The 21,054-nt window shown below is 46.0% G+C and overlaps 1 protein-coding gene across 3 annotated transcripts in view; it reads right to left on the reverse strand.

Moving 5' to 3' along the window:
* Positions 1 to 20,359, reverse strand: part of LOC147194006 (glutamate receptor 4) — a 78,744-nt gene extending 58,385 nt beyond the window's left edge. For 2 of the 3 annotated variants that reach the window (XM_086130902.1, XM_086130900.1), the window contains exons 1-2: positions 9,020 to 9,409; positions 4,867 to 5,025 (exon numbers count right to left, since the gene is read on the reverse strand). In XM_086130902.1, coding sequence (XP_085987028.1) covers positions 4,867 to 5,025; positions 9,020 to 9,110 — 250 coding nt within the window. In that variant the 5' untranslated portion in view covers positions 9,111 to 9,409. Of the gene's footprint in view, positions 1 to 4,866; positions 5,026 to 9,019; positions 9,410 to 18,251; positions 18,358 to 20,202 lie in introns of those variants that run through there. The other variant, XM_086130901.1, reaches the window with a different exon arrangement.
* Between the last annotated feature and the right edge of the window lie 695 nt (positions 20,360 to 21,054).

Consider the following 21,054-nt stretch of genomic DNA (forward strand, 5'->3'; position numbering starts at 1 on the left):
CAATAATGAAAATGTGTTTTTGACGGCAGAAATAATGTATTTATAATAAATGCCCAGTGTAGCAATTGTACAATTTTATCCTTGACAATCTATTTGTACTCTACTTAATAGTAGTAGTAGTATTTAGTAGTGTGTGAGGGCCAGTGCCAGCATCTCCTGGATTAACGATCAAACCGCAGTTAGCAGAGACATTTCTCTGCTCAAAAAACAAACAAAAAAAAAAAAAAGTAGCTGGCAGCTGAGGTTGGCGGAGCTCCCCGGCATTTAACTCATTCATTCCCAAAGACGTTTTTAAACGTCTTTTCAGACTTGGTCCAGAATTGGCTGGTACTGAATGAGTTAATGTCAGCGGCACTCAAGCAGTTAAAGTGACCAATAACGTGTATAATTCAACTGGAAAAAAAAAAAACGGGAACACGTATGAAAACAGCTGAACTTTCTATGGTTATCAGGGCGCACTCAAAATGGTGGCGAGCGTGTCCTAATAGCAATTTAACAAGCGTTTGAGGGCGGGTGGTTTTTGTAGTGAGCCAAAAAATGAACATCTTAACTTTATTTGGTATGACCCAGGAGCAACTGAACGGTCGTAGAACAAATGAATAGTATGAAAGCTTGCAAATGATTTATCTTGGCCTCACTTTCTTATGGCACAAAAAAAAATTGGCATTTCACCTGGGTAGTGTAAGCTTTTATTATATCCGCTGTATACTTGGTAGAGTGTATTCCCATTATCCCCGTCCCTTCTTTCACATCATCTTCCTCCCTGCTTCACCACATTAATCTCTCATTAACCCCCCCCCCCCCCCTCCACTGCCCTCCTCCCTATTTCCCTTTTCTTTCTTTTCGCCAGCCATTTGCCCAAACAGGCAGCAAAAGGGCCCTTACATATTTTCCCAGAAGAATCCTCAGACAAATGACGAACCTGTATAGGGAAGAGTCCTCGGAATGAAAAGCCCGTGCAGGAGATAACAGACTTAAATAAGACCAACATGCACACATAGAATGTTTTGTCATTCAAGGACACACAAAGGAGCGTCGCCTATGCCGCACGAGCGCCTATAAGGATACGGGCGGCGCGAGCCAGACGGCGCATATAAATGGCTCGACGCAGACCGAGATGTTTCCACGAAAGCGGGAGGCCGGGTCAAATTAATGGGTGGTGCACGAGCATTCGTGCCCCAATCTATGCGCTTGGGGGGGGGGGGGGGGGGGGGGGATCAGCTGGATGACTGACATGAAAAATAGGCAAGGCGCATGCTCATATGGTTGCCCATATGATTTTTAAGTGATTTGCCTCGATTCGTCTCTGTCGGAAATGGCGACAACATTGTAATCCTGTTGTGGGATGCTGCGGTACTTAAAGTTGCTGTGAAATGAAAAGAAATGTGACATCATTTTGACGCACCGCAGAGAAGACAACACATTTAAAGGATTTTTAAAAGAAATATATAAACTGAGGCTAGAATATATACCACTGGGTTTAAACAAAGCCCCAGGTCAGTCGCCCTGATAACGAAAAAGCCCCACTAATCATTGGCCGTCACCCCAAAGCGGCATCATTTTAACCAGAGTGCTACAAGCGGAGGTGAAGTGAGTTATTACCGAGCGGACACTTAATGCATAAAAAGTATGCTGCCAAGTAACTAGCACGATAAACACCGGAGAAGCGCTTGCCGACATTCCGTTTTCAGTGCGGGGAACACTTGACACCACAACTGGACCACATCTCCGGCTCAGGCGTCATTTGCTCATGGTAATTATGCAGCGGTGTCCCAATTAATTTTAATGCTTTATTGCTTTTATTGCGATGCTCCTCCAGCAGGAGGCCGGATACCCCTTTTATTATACCTCTCAGTGCAATGGAAATAAGGCCGTATATATCTTCAAATAGTGGCCTCAGCTCTAATAAATGCCTCGACTGGGTTCGCATTTCCGCCACGGCTACGTAGCTCATGGCGGATTAGCATAGCAGATAGCAAACGCACCAACCGTGCATCCCAAGCACATCAGTGCCTCAGCGGATCAACGCTTTGGATGTGCGTCAGTGGCGGCTGACCTCCGCTACTACTTACTTAGCCGTAGCTACATGCTAGTCCGGAACATTTTGCCTGACACAAAAGACCACGGCGGCAACACAGTATTCACAAATTCGCCGACGTATTTGCAATTACAATGAATAGAAATGACTTCAAGAACATGTCCATCATCCAAGTGAGCTACGAGCACATTTTATCGGGTGCTTGACGCATTTAACGGCATTAGAAATGATGAGAGCGCTAAAAGATGCATAGCGATTTGCTACTTAAGAGCTATGTTGTTTAAATTGTTTCACCCATAGATACATCACACTGGTGTTTATTGTCCACTAAAAAAACATTAGAGTCCATTTACCATGTTTTATAAGAGCCCGTTATCGCATTCTTCAATTAAACAACACCAGGAGAGGACAATGTTCTCTGTGTTACTTGCCATTTATCTTCTAGCGGAGCTTGAATGTGACACATTGAGAGGCAAAATCTGTAAATTACACTAAAGTCCATGGAGGGGAAAAAAAAAGGTGTTTTGGGGGAACGGATAAATCAGTCTTTAAAATATGGCCTCCCTTGAAAAGCAAGAGGAAAGGAAGAAAAGCATCCAAGGTAGCTACTAGCTAACTCGGCTTTGAGTGATGTTCAAGGACCATCTTTAAATTGTTCAACTGTAGCCTAAAGGTAGAAAGTGATTTTTCCTCATAAAATCTCATCGGCATAACACAATTAAGGCTTTGAATGCCACTGAAGGAGAAAAAAAATTGGACATAAATGGTCCACAGAAGTAAAACATAAGCGCAATGATCAATCCCCCTATCGGGATACGCGGCATGCATTTGATCGGGAACTTAAAAATCACAATCATGGAGCCAAACAGCAGGGAAGAAGCAGAAAAAGGAATAAAAGAGTATAAAATGAGTGGCGAAATAAGCGTTGCGGTTCGATAGTAGATTCTTCCCCCCCGGCTCCTGAGCTATCACAGCCATTGATTGGCTCATGTAATTCTGCTCTGATTTGCCTCGTCCAATCAATGGGCCGCAGACCGGCTTCCTGTGAGTGTGCGGCCATCAGAGCCGCGGTGGACAACCCCCCCCCGTTTTACCGGGGAAAACATATAAGGGACAGTGTTCATAGCCCCTGAGCGTCCGCTTTTGGGCACCCCCCCCCCCCCCCTCTTCATGAGCGTTTGGTCATGAAGAGGAGCTTGTAGCAGCCATTTCCTGTCCGGCTTTCGTTCTGCCTCCGTACCGAACGCACACCGCATGTTTCAAGGATGCCGTAACCTTGCGGGCATTGAAGAAAAAGAAAAGAAAAAGTCATCGGCGGATTACCGGGATTAACGGTGACCTAGCAGAAAAGCTACTTTTTGGCCGGAGCACCACCTTGGAAGCAGATAGACGTTTTATTATTGACCGATCTTTGCATCTTATTTCGTATTTGACGCGGTTTCACTTGCTTGCAAGCGGTATGATGCAAGCAGTCACTTTCTTTTGGACTATTGGCCTATTACATTTGTGTACGAGGGATACGGACTCCCACAGGCATGATGGGGATTCTGCACGTTGCGTTGATATAAATAACAATACGCTTATTGTCATGAAGCAAATACATAATCAATAAATGAATCAATGACAATCATAATAGGAAAGTGAACGCTTACTTGCAATCCGTGTGTGTATATATATATATATATATGTGTACGCATGAAAATATGTCTGCACAAATGTATTCATTTGTTGACAGGGGATTTGTGGCAATTCGCTCATTCGGTAATTCTGTGTCCACTGACTCGCCCAACAACTAAAACAGTCATTGAAGCACTTTTTGTGTTTTTCATTTTTTTAAAAAGTATTTATATAGCGTTCAACATCGCTGATGCACAGTAATTGTTGATACGAAATAAACGAAATAAAATGAGCAGGGCATTTAATGAGCAGGGCATTTAATGAGCGGGGGTCACATGAGCCGTCTTTGCGCATTTATACACACGGTCGGCTAGTTTTGGACTGAGAGGGGCAATATGATATTTTTTGCCTCCCGTCTGGAAAAGCAGACATATCGAATAGATACGAGGAGCGTCTTCTTATCACATATTTGAAATCTGTCACGCACGCACACACAAATATCAAAGTCGCACACGAACACGACACAACCTTCGACCGGCAAACCGAGCTCACAGCGCTTCATTCTCTGCTTCATGTACAAATCGATTTTTCTAACAGCGAATCACACTGCACACGGCGCAAGACATTGGGCAGCCATGCTGGCAGGACCCCCACCCTCCAAATGGTGCCCACCACCTGACACGCACAGACATTTAAACCAGGTTCTCTTGCATCACAGGTCAGCGTCCTCATCTCAATTAAAATGTAAAGTAGTTACCCTGCTAGCCAATTTGGGAAAAAAATAAAATAAATGCTTCCCTCAAATCGACTACAATGGAAAAAGAAAAAAAAAAAAGGAAACGAATGATTTGTTATTGAAGCGCAAAGCCCGTTTGACGGCCGCCGCTAACCAAAACAGCAGCACCTACGGCAAGGTCGCCGCACACCGTTCCAAGATGACCTCACGTTGTTTGACGTCTTCAACGCCGATTAACGTTGTGGCAAACGCACAAGTTCAATAGAGAACCGCTGAGTGGATTCTGTTGCTAATCAAAACGGCAGCACCCAGCGAGCCCTTTTCAGGCTCCCCGATGAATTCAAGCGAGGAGCGTTTAAGATGATTTTGCGCTGTGCAAGGCCGTCTTTAGCCCGGAATTGCATTCCGGTAGGCGCGCGGGCTGAATCGTTTCGAGTTCACGGCGGAACCCACTTGAACGCGAAAGCACACTTACAGGCGTTGGTGACGGCGAAGCTGTTTGCCGTCTCGATGTTGTCCACATGAGGCACCAGGTTGAAGGGCGCTTCCGAGGCATTCGGGCTGGTGTTGTGCAGAAAGATGGCCAAGCGAAAGGCAGTGTACTCCTGATCCGTGTTTCGGATGAACAAGCCGCCTGAGGAGAGGGGGGGAATGAAAACAGTGTTGGATGAGCAGGCTCGGGGAAGACTCTGTTTTATCAACGCGGCGGCTTTTTGTGTTTTAGCCCGAACACGTAAGCTGGAGATCACGAGGGCACGGAAAATCCTCCTGGATCCCCCGCACCCTGCCCACCACCTTTTCCAGCTACTCCCCTCAGGCAGACGCTACAGATCCATGCGCACCAAATCCAGTAGACACTTAAACAGCTTCTTCCCTCTAGCCATTAACTCCTTAAACAGTCACTGACGTAGTCACTCTTCTTGTACTACAAATACTGCGACTGGTTACTCTAAAATGGTTCAATGATTTGTTGTTTACGATGATACTAATGCAGCGTGTTATACCGGAGACAAATTGCTCGTGTGTTCTACATACTTGGCCAATAAAGATGATTCCGATTCCGATTCTGATTCTGATGACTCGGCAGGCTTTTGGTCTCTTTGGCGAGATTGGTTAAAAGAGTTTCCCCATAATGTGAGTTGATGATTGCATCAAATCAGGAATCGCAACACTTACGTCATGTTCACATCCTGAACCGGGCTACTGACGGCATGATCGCAAGTCACGGTTCCGCATAGGTGGCAAACTCAAGTCGTGGAGGGCCGCCGTCCTGCATGTTTTCCGAGTCTCCCTGTTGCAACGCACCTGATTCAAATGAACAGGTTCAATGTCAGGCTTCTGCAGAACTTGCTGATGATCTGATCATTTGAATCAGGTGCGTTGCAACAGGGAGACTTGGAAAACATGCAGGACGAGTTTGACACCTATGGTTCCGCTCACGCAAAAGTAGCATATCGAGCCAAACTAAGCGGCACTAACGATCAAAACAAAAGAAACCCCAACCCGAACATCAGGACGGCGGTGACGACCGCATCTTAAAAGAGCGATCCAAAATGCTAGTGCCTCCGGGAGCTCTGCTTCTTCCTTCCAAAACCACAAAGCCTCCATTACACGGACTTTTCAGGACTGCGGACTATTTCGTCCGGTCAACGACGGCGAGACCCTCCGCTACTCTTCCATCCTTAACCACAAAAACGAATGACATCCACATGACGTGCGGTTCCTAGCTCGGGGTTTTATTCATCGAGTATTTTTTGATTTGGCCGTTGCGTTCAGGGGGATCACCAGAGCACCCGAAGGTACGCGTGAACATCTGTGCCAGATGTCAGAGCAATTCATCCCACTCTGCGTTGTCCATTCAGCGGGAATGATGAATGTCAAACCACCGGCAGGACCCGGCGGGGGAATAACAGGGGAACACCAAAGTCATGGGCCAATGCGTCATCAAGGGGAGAGGGATGAATGCTCTTGTCGAGTATGCTAATCCACGCGCCGGAAACAGCAAATAGTTTGTGCCAGAGATGTTCAAAATTTGGTCGCTATATCTCGAAGATTTTCCCACGTAGAGTCACCGACGGTGACTGTAGCGAGCGCGGCTCGTGATAGCAGCACGACGGGCTACGGCAGACGCCCGGACGTGCGGCGCTAATAAAGAGGCAAGCTAGGCTAGGCTAGCGCTCATCGCGCGACGAGCTTAGCGTCAAATTCAACTATTTGGTTCCTCTCGGCCTTTTTGGCATCACAACTGAATTCCGGTTCAAAGCTCCTCATTACGGACGGTCGCGCGTGTGCAAATGTCAGATTTATTTTACGTCGGAGGCAGTTTGTTTCACATTTCAAAAGCGGGCCTTCGGGCCGTATTTCTTCGGTGCAAATGTCCTTTAAAGCAAAATGTCAATGTGCAATTATTATTATTTGTTTGTTTGTTTTTAACGGTTGACCTGACTGGACCGAAATTTGTGAGCAAATGCACGCAGTCTGTGTTCATTCAAGACGAGACAACAATCCAAGTACGATTGGTTGTGTGTGACGAAAATAAAAGTTTGGTGAAAAGTGCCTGAAGGGTTGCCTTATTGATGACTGCCATCTTTCAAGGCATAAAGTTTAGTCATGGTAAACAGGATCTATATCCTATTTTTTTTTTTGATGTTCAATCGACAGATACTCGAGGCTTTTGTGGATGTGACGGATTGATTTCTGTCGCCAATGTGAGCACTCACCGTTAGGTTTACATTTCGGTTGCTAAAACGATGTAGTAGCTGTCATCGTCTTTTTTTTTTTTTAACTTTTGTATTTAATTTCCTTAATGCCGCATGCGATAGAAAATGTTTTACTTTCTTTCGTTTCATGACCGCGCGATCGTCTTACGGTCAATCAATCACATAACGTTCACGCCATAGCAACATGGCGAAGACGTCATCGTTCGTCATCCCGGGCGGCAGTCACGTTTCATTCAATGAAAAGGCCGCGCATACGCAGAACCTTCATCGACAATTCAGAATTGCAAAGAATGAAGAGAGATGTTTGTGTCATTGTGCACGCACTACACGTGCATCCACTTAATTGGGACCGAAAGTGGGCTGAGCCATTCAACTCCAGGGCTGAAAATCAGTCCCATTGCCCCCCCCCCCCCTCCATTGACTAAAATGAGTGCAACCTCCTCCACAATATTACTGACTGCTCTGTCTCAGAATTGTGTCCCTTCAACCATGTCATGGGCATCAGGAGTAAGACTTCTGTTAAAAAAATATATATATTTTTTAAATCCACAACTGCAGTCCTGGCTGAGATGCCGAAGCACGGCTACCGTCAATTCTACATGAGCTTGGAATGGTTCCGGATCCATCCACTCGGCTACTTTTATTTGCACTAACAGCGCGATGGCACGTCGCCGCCGGTCCAGCAGCGCGCTTTCATAACAGAAGCCGACCTCTGAACTCCCTGGGGGCACGATAGCGTATCACATAATACAGAGAGACAAGCACAATCATTGGACCGGCCTGTCATTTTGCATCAGAATGGAGGCTGCGCGAGATGTCAACGCTGTAAAATAAAAAATCCATTCATCCATTTTTCTATAGCGGTTGTCCACTTTTCAGGTCATGGGTGAGCTAGAGTCTATCTCAGCTGACTTTGGGTGAGAGAGACCGGGTATGCCCTGGACTGGTGAGCAGCCAATCACGGAAACACATCACAAAAAAAAAAAACAATCACGCTTAATTGGGAATTTATCCATTGTGAGACGAATAAAGGTTTTTTTATTCTTATGTCAATCTAGTCTTCAACGAATCCTGACTGTGAGCTGAATGTACTGACCAATAAAGCAACATGCTGTCAACTATGAAAACCATCTCTTCATTTCCTCGACGGCTGAAATATTTGTTGTCTTACTGCATCAATTAAAACGCCATTTGGGGTGCTCCTCCGGGGGTTTGCCATCCTTGGCCTGCTGGGGGCAGTATAACACACACGGCAACATTATAATAACAACAATAATAATACATTTCATTTATTGTATATTGTCTGTTGAGCGTTTCGACTCTTCTCTCAGCTCATCAATATGACGCTATTCGTCATTCTACACAGAGGATAAAGAATATGACTGACTACTGTTGTATTGACCAACTCCTTACGTTAAAGTAAAAGAAGTAAAACAATATATCAAGCCACCACTGTGCAAAAGAACGCAGGATGTCAGAGTACCGGACCAAACCGCGACTGGCCCACCACCCGTTGGTTTCCCACCCTTGCTTGAAAGGAACGCTCGTCATTGGACGAATCCTGCCGAAGGGAGTTTAATTGCTATGCACACACGCACACTCTGTGCACATGCAAGCTGCATGGAGAAAAGCAGTCACTTTGCTGCAGTGCGCTGATGGGATGCACACACTCCAGCCTCTACTCTCTCTCTCGCGCACACACACGCACACACGCACACGCGGAGTAAGCGTGCGCGACATGCACATTACCAGGATTTGCGCGCACACATCCGAGAAAATGTGTTGGAATTAAAACGTAAGAGTCTGACCGCTAGGACATCCGCGCGCATTCGTTCATTCACTGTTCATTCTTGGAATTAATAAAGAAACATTTTTTGAAAAAAGCACTCGAGTATTCCTCGCACTTACCAATCTGGACGCTGCTGGGGAAAGCAGCCAGCGACAGTCCCCACAAGCCCCAAAATATCAACAAAAACCAACGGCGAGAAGAAATCCTCATCTTGGGAAGCGCTTATAAACTGATTGGAGACATTTGAAGCAGCGGCTTGTCGTTTAACAGCCCGCGGGGCAAGACCAACATCTACGTGGAAAGAGAGAAATCATCACTCAAAAAAAAGAAAAAGAAAACAGAGTGATGCGTGGAACGCATTTAAAGATCCATATCTAGTTCTTCCTTTTTTTTCTTTTCTTTTCTTTTATCTCTCCCCCTTCTTCTTGTTCCTTTGGAAATCTCCAGCAGCGTTTTGGACCGTCAAAACTGCATCCAGTCCGGCGCTGGAGCTTTGCGCACCGCGCCACCAAAATGAGGAAGAGGAGGGAGCGGAGGAAGAGGATGGAGGGGGGGGGGGGGGGGGGGGGGGGGGCGGTGAACATCAGCCAGAGGCGGCCACTGAGTCTGGATGCGGCTGCAGTCGCATCCAGACTCCCGTAAATTAATGTGTGCGTGTGTATATATATGTGTGTGTGTATATATATATATATATATATATATATATATATATACATACATACATACACACACGCACACACACATATACAGTATATATATATGTGTGTGTGTGTGTCCCTTGTGATTGGGCGAGGCGACCAGTCCCTGGATGTCGCTCCCAGGGATCGGCAGCCGGAGGATGTGCGCTATGAGATGGATACCGATGCACATTGCTTCTTTCAGCCGGTTCCAATTCATATTTCATGAATGTAATGAGAATAGTCCAGCTACTTTTAGCAACGGCGTTGCTTTGATGTGGGTGAAATTAATGGAATACATTTCAAAAGAAATGTCTGGAGCCTCCCAACTGAAACCATTGCAAAGTTTTGTGCCCAAAAAAAAAAAAAAAAAAAAAAAAAAAAATCATTTGCAGTCTCCGGTAGCAAGATTTGGTATGGCATCAGGATCAATAAAGTTGCTGACCTATCAAGCAGCCAAGATAAGAATGTCTATAATTTATCAGGAAACATGAATAATCCGAGCCTCTTGCAGCTTCTTAAAATATTTTTCGAAAATGTGCCAAATTTCATATTTGGGCTTTTCTAAAATCACACTCAACACAAACCTAAATTTCTTTCCACTTTTTTTTTTAATTGCTAAAAGATTGAGTATGAATTTTTTTTTTTCAGGGCGCAATTGCTTGTCAAACTTAGCTTTTGTACGTTTTGTTTTTTCTTCCCCTGAATGAGTTTTGTGTGTTTTTGCATCACGGCGCGCAGTCATTACTCGGCTGCCGAACAGATGGGAATCCCACGCAGGTTTCCCAGCTCGCATCGGGGCCGACCGTCGCGTTGTTCAGCCGCTCTTTGGAAGGAATCCCGTACACGCACGTACACAAAGACGCCTTGCGAGTGGATAAATCTTTGAGCTCAAAAGCCGCAAGAAGGAACGACTTCAGCAAAAATAAATAAAAATAAAGAAAAAACGGGGCCGCTTGGAGTACGCTTGCAATTGTATTTGACGTCTTATTAAAACCGTACGATGACAGATACTGTACATGGCCTCATGATGTAACGATTTTAAAGCATTTAGAGTGAAACCGGGTTGAAGGAAAAAAGGAGATGTGAATAGATCGAACGCCAGCTAATGCGCACTTAAGGCCACGTGATGGCCTTCCTTCTCTTGATGGGTTTGCACCCAACGCTGGAAGGAAGCTTCGATGTCCTCCCGTCATGGCCGAAAGCCAGGGGCCTTCCTCTGGCTGCCAGCCGGATAGCGGCAGTTGAAGCTTTTGCCAGGAGTGAGTTGCCCCGTAAGAAAGTGCTGGAAAATTAGGTTTTAAGGAAAGCGGGGAAAAGACAAAAAAGGGTCATTTCTGCCTTTTTTTTTTTTTAATCCCAAGTGATGTTCCAGACACAATTTCATTTCGCGCCACTCCACTTCTGACGCCGTATTCGAACTGCTAATCTGATTGCCAGATTACGCTTACAACGCTCGTGACACACAGAAAAAAAAAAATCAAATCAAATTTTAAAAAAAACTCCATCTCACTTGGGCATTTGTCACACAAGTCTGAGAAGAAGTACCCACAAAGTACTTTGAGCCCAAATTTACACAACCGCGGTGATGGCGCGTAGCATCCTACGCATTCAAGAAGCGGCGTAACAGCGAAGCCGACCCCACTTCTGACACGGAAATCAGAGAAGCGCGACGCTCAACTTGGATTTCAACAAAAAAAAGCCTTTTGGCAAGGTAGTCGGATTCCACACGCAACACGCATGATGCCGCATTCCAACTCAGACGCTACCCGGGTTCCTTCGACCACTTTCGCCAAGTAAAAGAGATCCCAAAGCCCGGTTTAGACCATAAATGAGGAGTTAGGGAAAGCAGACCGCTTGGATCATCTCCGCCCACATCAATAACCAATGACTAAATCAAATGTCAAATCAGGTCTGGGGAAAAGTGGCGAGGAGGACGTTCCGGGACGATAAGCAGCGCCGGGGCAAGGAATGATAGCGAGAGCGATCGAGGGCGAAGTGGGGGGGGCGAAATGAGAAAAATGAGAAAAATGCAAAGTGACAGAGGAGATCCGAACCCCCGCGGAGGGCCCTGAGAGACGCTCAGCCGGGCAACTCTCAGGACAAGCATTCCTGAGGGAGGCAGACACTCTTCATCTGTTGCCGCCGGGGGAGGCGCTGCCCTGACGCCCTCTAAACAATTGACAGAATTCAAGTCGCCGGCTCCCGTAGACATGCGTGATGACAGGCTCTCCCGTTTGACCTCCGCGGTGTTTGCGGGAGCTAATTAAGGACACGAGGATTCGCCCGGTGATTGTTCACGATGCAATTAGACCAAAGCGAGCCGGTAATCAAAAGTCCCGACGCGCTTTAGCAGGCACGTCCTCTGAAATTGGGAGGGAAATGAGTCTAACGCCGATGACTTCTGGTTTCATTTTACCGCAAACGGTCAAGTCAATACATTGAAATTCACGACTTTTTTTCCGCCATGATGATGGTGAAGCCAAAATGTATGCATTTTTCGGGCGTGTTGATACCCACAGAAAGGTAATTCCACGTTCGGGCAAATTTCCCGGTTGGAGTTCATCTAAATACGAGCCTTGTATGGCCCAAAACGGCTGACTTCCCGTTCAATTTTAAGAAATAAAGCTCACGACCGTAATCCGGCTGAGCTGTAATGAAGGCATGCTTCTGAATGCTAACTTTCCATGTCGGAGACGGCTAAAATACATTACCACGTATAAGAATATTATCTTGATGAAGGTCGTATCACTCATCTGCTCTCTTGAACGCTCCTGTAGCATCATCACCTTATGCGCAAGTGGAACAAACACCCCTCAGGATGGAGTGCATGCGTGTCGACTGGATGCGCATGTGCTATACGTCTACGTGTGTGTGCGCGCGCGCGCGGCATCACTCGAATGGCGTTGTGCTCCCGTGCGCCGTTTGTGATGTCGCTCGACGCCGCCGGCGGGATTACTCGGGAGATGGAAGCGGCAAACCGTGCTGCCGTTTGCTGATAAATATGCTTTTCTTCTTCTTGCCGCCAACCAGCCGTCCCTGTTCCCACACCCCACCCTGCACCATATTATATCGTCGCACGCACACTTGGGCTTCACGCGGGACCGCAATCCGTTCGCCGGCCACCCGACGCCTCCCATTCGCCAGCCTCAAGATGTTATCATGTCCGACGTGTACTCGTGGTTGAATGGTTTAGTCTACCTAACACCTAAAAGCAGGGATGGCAATGGCTAGTGATGAAAAAAAACGGAAAGGGGCGTGGCCTGGACCTGGGCGACCAATCACAACAAGTAAGACATCATACATGTCCAATTGCAAGGCTGTTTACAATCGGAAGATGGAAAGACTGATCGGGAGAGCTCGTGAAAACTCGACGATAAAGTACCTGACCCCCCCCCCCCCTAAAATGTTCTCAACGGATTTGGACGATTCACAAAAATGATCCAATTTAAGAAATAAAATGGCGGATTTCCGCGGAAAATTGCCATCCCTGAAAAGTCAATTCAATCGTGAATATTGTGTTGCTAGCGACTAGCTTTCCAATCGGCCAATTCGCACGTCAGTGACATATAGTCACAAGTGACTAGCTTGTGACTATTAGCTACCGCCGCTAACTGCTGCGCTCGTCCGACAACAGCTTGTTTTTATTTTGGCGCTTAAGATGGAGTTTCACTTCGCGCCGCTACCTTCGTTCTTGTCCGCCAATCCATATTTTCCGCTGGTATGAATCTTTTAAAAGTTAGCAGGAATCTGAATAGCCGAGAAGCTAGCGCTCACTTATTTATCGCCCTCCTCCTACCAGCCATCTACCGCTCAATCAAGAATATTAAATGCCTTGTCACCTCTGCGCATGCCGCCGTACTCACAGCGGAGGTGAGGAGGAGCGTTTAAAGGAAGAAAAAGAAAGGAAAGAAAGCGCCAGCGGTTATCAGCTGAATCGCAGCGCTGAGTCATCAAGTCGACGCACACACGCTGACCACCGAGAAGAACAACAGTCGCTGGTGACTTTTACAAATGGGTCAATTACTTGCATGCTGGCACCTTTTTTGACAACCTAACCTCGCCGCTGCAGCTCATACGCACTCATGCTCATTTGAATTTTTTTTTTTTCACGATTGCAGCATTTGTGCTTTAAATAGTGTCCAAAAAAAGCGAGTCCACCTCAAAGTGAAGACGCCCAAACTGGGTCCAAACTGCCACCCACCCCCCCAAAAAAAAAAATGTGACGTGTGTCTCTTTGGTGAGATACAGAATATACGCATAGTAGTCACGTCAATCAAAAGTGCAGAGCAGCGTTTCTCACCCACTATAGTCGTATGCAGTCTAGTGCTCACACTCCATACGCTCTTCCCCCGTGACTCTCCTTTGTGCTGAGAGCACAAATGGCTGTCGTGATTAAAGGCGCCGTCACGTGCCTGTCAAGAGACGCCGCTTCCTCTCCTCTCACCCTCGTCTAATTTCTCTCTTCTGGCACGCGCTGACGCCACAAGGAGCCGAATGCGGCCCCAAAGTAGGCGGAGGAGGCCGGTCGGATGCGACTGGGAGCCGAGTGATGCCGTGACATCATCTGTCGTACGAGGTGATGATCGCAGATGATTTGGCACTGACAAATCTCTTCCCAATGTCAAAAGAGTCCTTGTTGGGTACCGTTCCAAATGTGTACGGCTTTACGGTTATCGTGTGTCCTTTGACCATTTATTTACTTTGTAGGACTACCCCCCCCCCCCCAAAAGAGTTTTTAATGCAAGGCGGTTCTGTCTGGACGGACAGCCGAGTGAGTGTTCCTTCTGGCGAGCTCTCTAATTTTAGCGTACGTTCATTCACATTAACTCATGCCAATTAGACCATTTCACACGTCGCAAAGTGATTTTCCTCGTTTTACGAAGGCTACTTCCTGCAGCGGCGCATTCAAATAACAGCGGCCAACAGGCACTAAATCAAGAGTCGGGCCATTTTCCTCTAATTAAACACTGCCTTTTCTTTTTCTTTTTAATCCGGTGCGACTTCGACCAACGCGGCACACAAAGGTAAGGAGTCAAATAAACAAGCAGGGAACAATCGTGAATACAAAAAAAAGAAAAAAAATTCTATCAGCCGACTAATGCAATAACACAAAACATAAACAGCCATCCACGAGCGGATTTGTTAGATCTTGTCGAGGGAAAATGTATTTGCAAGTGCCTCTTTCACAGCCAATTGTTTGAAATGAATCAGTCGGGAGCCACGGGGTGATTATTTGTATATAGAAAGTGTGTGTGTGTGTATATATATAAATAGGTCAACAATTGAGTCTACAGTAAGGACATTCTAGCCAATCAGAGGCGTGAAGAAAGTTGTTTCCGGAAAAGGCGCTTTACACTCACAAATGTGAATGGCGGTGGGTAACGGTTAGCATGGTGATGCTAACGCTAGTGGCAATTCCGCACACATTCGATCTGGCAAAAGACTAGAAACAATGTATCGTTTGGAATTTTTTTTTTTAGGTGCGGCCCGGTACCAGAACGCGATGGTTGGGGACCACGAGGCGAAATAAACATCTGCAATGCGTCCTCTTTTGAAGGTGTTTAATATTTCTAAGTAGCCGATTTTACACTTCAGCTTCACCGTGACACATTTCAACGCACGGAATAAAATAATACACAGAGGTTTGTTCACGTTTCAGTTCAGAAGAGGATAGTAGCCAAGAAAACGATTTTTCTGTCATGCTCTCATTTGATAATAGCGGTCGAAAAAAAGCGCGACTTGAACAGTATTTTCTAGGAAATTAAAAGTGCAGCGCCATCTCCCACGGCACTGTTCTCCTGTTCGGATGAGAGTGTTTGAACAGTGCCCTGTCATTTTCTAAATCATTACCTCACCAGTGGAGGCTCCAACAGATATCAGGTCGCTTTCCAGCACATTCTCCCCACTGGCAGACACGCTAACGCTGCAATTCAAAACTCTTCTCACTTGGAGGAGAAAATCAACTCAAAGGTGCTCTGCTGTGACGGTGGAACCTCCAAAATCAGATGCAAGTCTGTTTTGGGTTGTGGTTTGGGGGTTTTTTTGGGGGGGGGGGGGGTTGCGATCACAGAATAATAGCTAAGCATGGCAAAGAAGGAAATTGTAAACAGGAAATGGAACATGAGCAATATCTATAAAACGCCACTTGGCGACCTTTGCATTCCCTCTGACATTGCTTTGTTTTGTCAGGGTGAGTACGGTGCCGTGAATAGCAAAAGTCTGTGAGTAATTGATGTTCAACATCCAGTGGTTCATTGGCACCAAGATGCCGTCAAAGCACTACGTTTGTCTAAATGAAGCTCCCGAGCTCACGTCAACCTAGTTGCTTGGCGCTGACAGGCCACGCGGCAGATGAGCGCATATTTTGTCAGAATGAAATGCCTCAACTCACTTCAGCAAAGCACTTCTTTTGTCTCAATAAAACCCCTGAACTCACTTCAACATAGTTCACCGGCCACAAGAGGGTAGCAAAGCACTACTTTGTCAATAAAGCTCTTTAACACCATTCGACATAGTTCCTCGACACTAAAACACAATCTTTGTCTAAATGAGGTTCCTCAACTCGCTTTAACAAAGTCACTTGCTATCAAGATGACATTTACTTCTTCATTTGATCACAGGTTAACTTTTACTTGAGTGGTAGTGAAGTTAAAATGTCTCCCAAAAAGGTTTTGTGATGGTGACGTTTGCTCCAGTCAGAGAAAATTGTTGAATTTAGAACAACTTGCAAGTCACCGAAGAAAACTTCCACGTGCCCGCCTGAGCACTCAGGAGAAGTTGTTGAATGAAAATGACTGCATGATTTCTATTCCGCGGTGGCCACTTGTAGTTGAAGGGACGTCCGCCAGTTAAAACCCAAATGCTTTAATTAGCAAAACGGGACAGGAAACGCCTAACTGAGTTGTGTTTTTTTAATAATGCACAATGAGGCTATCAAATATTAAGTGGCATTTTATTAAGTGCTTATTTATCGAGCAGAGGAGAACCTGGGCATTAATGTTTAAACAGAGCGCCTACAGCATTGCAGGAGTGATGGAGGGGGATAAAGTTAACGGGAAAAAAAATAAGATTTGGGGGGGGGGGGGATAGCAAGGAGTCACCCGCTCGCCAGCCAACTGACTCACTCCGTGGCACTATTAATAGCCACGGGAAAATGCCATTGCCGTCAAAATTGCTCAGATCAGAGCACCTTTTTCCATGACGTCACCTGCGAGCTGTTTTGACGCATCGCCCCATCCTGTCTGCCCAACTGGCGTCTAATTGGTCGACGTGCGCGCTGGCCTGTTGCGATTGGCGGATGCAACGCTACAGGCGGCGGGCGGCCGTGATTTGACAGCCACCCGCATGATTCTGAATGCAAGTCCCTGAAATGGCCAATTATTGATTTAAAGGCATTCAAACAAACAAAACTGGGCTACATGAGAAAAAAAAAAAAAAAAAACAATTCGAATTGTTTCACTTCAACGGGTATGAAGACCAACTAGGGCAGCCAAAACTAGAGAACCAAAAGTGCCAATTTGCTTTCATCTGGAGATCGCGCTGAATGACCAAATCAATTACACGTAGGAGGAGCTAATGCACAATTAATTTTGAGTCGCTACAGCAGAATTTCTCCCAAAAGCGGGCCAAGGCACAATTGAATGCCTGCGAGCAAGACGGAGCTGTAGTTTATGCGACTCCAGCCATAAATAGCAACACGCCACCCCCTGAAGGCCAGCATTCACAGCCCACCCCCCTCCCTCATTTCCCCCCCCCCACCACCACCATCTCGTTTTTAAATTCACGGCTTGGTCTAATCCATCGCCGAGCTCAGCTGAAGCTTGCAACCGGGCATGTTGCGAGCGAGCGAGGGGCAGCGGCCAACGTTTTGATCCACCGTGACAAGAGCGACTAAACGACAAATGCGACACACTTTGGAAAGGCCGCTCGTTCTTTTTTTTTCTTAACCAATTTTCATTTTTGTAAACAATTGGAAGCGAAAGGCCAATGAAAACCCAAACAGGTCATTTTTGTGTTTTTTTTGGAACAAAAATAAATTTGAGTGTTATGTTATGTTTTTTTATTCCTTTTTCACTTTTTTTTTTATATTAAAAAGAGACATAGGAATGCAATGAAATCTCCTAATCTTGTGGTGTTTGGTTTGCTTTACCATAGCTATTTTACATGAATTTTTAAAGAAAAGGATATGCATATTAAAACTACTCCCCCCCCTCTTCACACTTAATTTTTTTTGTTGTTCTTACAACAAAGATACTGTATATAAATAAATATTTTAAATAGGGGGGGCGTTTATTTTACAATAATTTTATGAATGTGTTGTTTCTTCTTCATAAACAAACGGGAGAGCAACACCAACAGTGCCAATTTTTTTTTCTTTCTTACAAAATGTAAAAAAAAAATTTTTTTAAAATACAACAACAAAATATACATGGTAGACAAATGCGTTATGCGTTTTGACTTTTTTTTTCTTTTTTTGCAATGCCGCCACAGTTGGAAGCAAAAGCGGGACGCCAATTGGCAATTTGGTCTCTCGCATCTCAAGGCACTTTTCTGTCTCTTAGTTTGATTTCGCACTGGTTAACTTCTCTTCATGGAGACAAATGATGTTGATTATTAATACGACACTGAAATGAATGAAACAGATGGACGAAAAAAAAAAAAAGCGGCAAACCTGATGGATCACGGGCGGTTGTCACAGCTCTGCTTAGAATCGGGATGTTTTGAAGAGGGGGGGGGAAATGGCAGATGTCGTCATGTGCGCTCTCAACTCCAGCCACCTGGAAGACAGAAGAGGCACCTGATCCCTCGAGAGCCTTTGCCAAGACCTTGCAACCAAGGACGACTTTCATGTGTGCCAAACACCTTCACAAACACTCACCATCACCCCCCCCCCCTCCCCCCACTCGCCCAACCTCCTCCTCAGCTAGCCAAAATACGATGCCATTTTCCCCGAAAAGTTGTCCTTTTGACAGTACGACGATTCCGCCCGACGGCCATGATTGTATTCCGGCGCTCGTATTGAAATCTGAAGTGACGCAATAGACGGCTCTTTGGTTTTCATGTTGGCCGCGCCTCCGACACGTCTAAATGTACTCCGACCAATCATCCGTTTTCACCGTGGCCCGACAATGGCAAAGGGAAGCCTCAATTACGGCAGCAAGGTGAGAGGATGAGACAGGCTCATCCGTCACCGTCGGGGGAGGAGCAGCGAGGTGAGGCGAGGCCCCCGGAATTGGCAGCTGCCTGTTCCGAGAAAAAAAAAAAAACTCTGAAGTGTTATCAAGAATTATGATGCAAAGCTGCTGCGGCTGCCAACTTTTCAATGACACGCTGTTCCGTTGTGGTCAAATGCACAAAGAGGCCGACCCCCCCCCCCCCCCCGCGACACAAACGGCAACTGTTGTTCAGCCTCTTATTTTAACTTCTTGTTCATTCTCTTGCGAAGGGTCAAATCTATTTATTAGTATTTGCTAAATACGCATTTGCGGGTTTCAAAATGTGCGAGAAAATCTTATGCAATGAGCCACAATTTGCTCAACCGAGTCTGACGCCAATCTGATGGCATGCAGTAACCTGCTCTAGTCAAATTTATGTTTCCGAAAATGACAGGCTTTCTGACTTTTTTCCCCCCTAGGCTTCTAATTGGCTAAAACTAACCAAATGGTTCGGGGTTGGAACACCATCTGATGTTTTGGCATGACGGAGCATTTTTTTTTTTTGTGGGGCGTTTACAAATCCATCGCTGCGGATGGCGATCTTTTCCGCGGGGAAAAAAAAATCTGTTACTTGAACGGTTGGGAGCCGCTCACGGTGAATTTATTCGGTCTCTTCAAACACGAGTTGCGCAGAATGCAAAGTGCGTTTGCGTGTCCACACAGCATATGGCTTTGTTGAATGGAAGCCTTCCGTGTTTGAAATGGCCAGACGGAGAGCTGCAACCCCTCGAAAACAAAGCCAACTCCTCCGAGGCAGGAAAAATGTGGGTCACCCCCAATGCTGAAAAGGCTCCGAGAACCCACGAGTCACCCTCTTCCCCTTCCCTCCGACATTAGATCCTTCCATTTAAAATTTCCAACCTCATTTTCAGTATGATTAGGAGGCATGCTCGTGCGGAAATATCAAATCTGCGGCAGTAATTGCCCCGGCAGGCTACAGATGCGCTTTAAAGTGCTAATGCAAGAAGTGGCGACGAGCAGTACGAAGCCAGAGTCAGCACTTTCGTGGGCCGAGGGAGCGCTGATAACAAGGCCGCTGCAAAGTCACTTAGAAGTCAATCAATGTTTAGGAAAAAGTCGGGAGCAGAGCGCATTCCCACTTCGCCCAGTAAAATGTCGACTTCAATTGCTTTGAAACTATTTTGGCAGCCCCGATGGTCTCGGGGAAACCTTTGCCAGATCCCCCTAGAGTTTTGATCTTTTTGAAGTGTTGACCAAAAAAATAAAAAATAAAATCGGCCTACAGCCCCTACCGAACCTCATGCCGGGCTTATTTATCAGCTGTCCCAAGTTGGGCACCTCGTATGTGTATTGATTGGCGGCCGGGAGAAGCATGAAAGCCGCGGCTTTAATGATCCGCCGGAGAAACGGAGCTCGTTTTGTGGCTAATTGTGTTTGTGTACATACGCTTCGGAGTGCGGCTGTGTTGTAGCCTATTGATATGCACACCAGCCGAGGACTGCGGCTTCTCCGGTCATTGCGCTGCTGAGCCGAGCTGCAACGCGCATATGGAGAAATACATTATGATTAGCAAACGCACTAACAAGGAAATAGCTCGAGGCTAACCGGGAAGATTAGTCGAGGGCAGGGGGGGGGGGACTTGTGTCGCATCAGTCTCTGAAGGCATTGTTTGACTCAGTGCTCACCGAATACTGCCGCAGTAGCGCGGGAACATGTTTTAACCATGTTAACGCATGGGATATGGCAGATTTCAATTTTTTTCATAAACAACTCAAGAAATAAACTGCTTATTTGTTTTTTAAAAAAATCTGGTATCACACCTATGAAAACAACAATTTAAAATGTTTTCCCTTAAAGGAATTTGAATTAAGCAATGCTACTTTTGTGCCATTTATTAATCAACTTTCCGTTTACATTCCTGTGAAGAATAAGAGAAGGTAGTGACGTCACGTGGTTTGTTCCAGTGCATTTTGGTAGGCTTGGAATTGTTTTGCCGTGGGGAAAAAAAAAACTAAACTCATCTCCGTTGAGCCGTTTGCTCTAGGGAGGGTGCATTCTAATTAGTATCTAATTAGCTCAAAGCGCTGGAAACAAACTGTCAACAGCCAGCGCGTTGACTCGCATCACGAAGACGACCGCTAAATTCTCACGCTAACCGCCTCTCAAAGTCATCCAATTTGTCCCTCGTGCGGTGTGGCATTTGGGATCGGATTAACGATCGACTGAATTTATGAGGAAAATGTATGGATAATGTTTACCTATAAATCATTCATAGCGGCCTACTCCATTCGCACAGCC

This window comes from Hippocampus guttulatus, chromosome 15 (genome assembly GCF_054856545.1).
Source record: "Hippocampus guttulatus isolate MCC_2025c chromosome 15, RoL_Hgut_1.0, whole genome shotgun sequence".
Taxonomy (NCBI): domain Eukaryota; kingdom Metazoa; phylum Chordata; class Actinopteri; order Syngnathiformes; family Syngnathidae; genus Hippocampus; species Hippocampus guttulatus.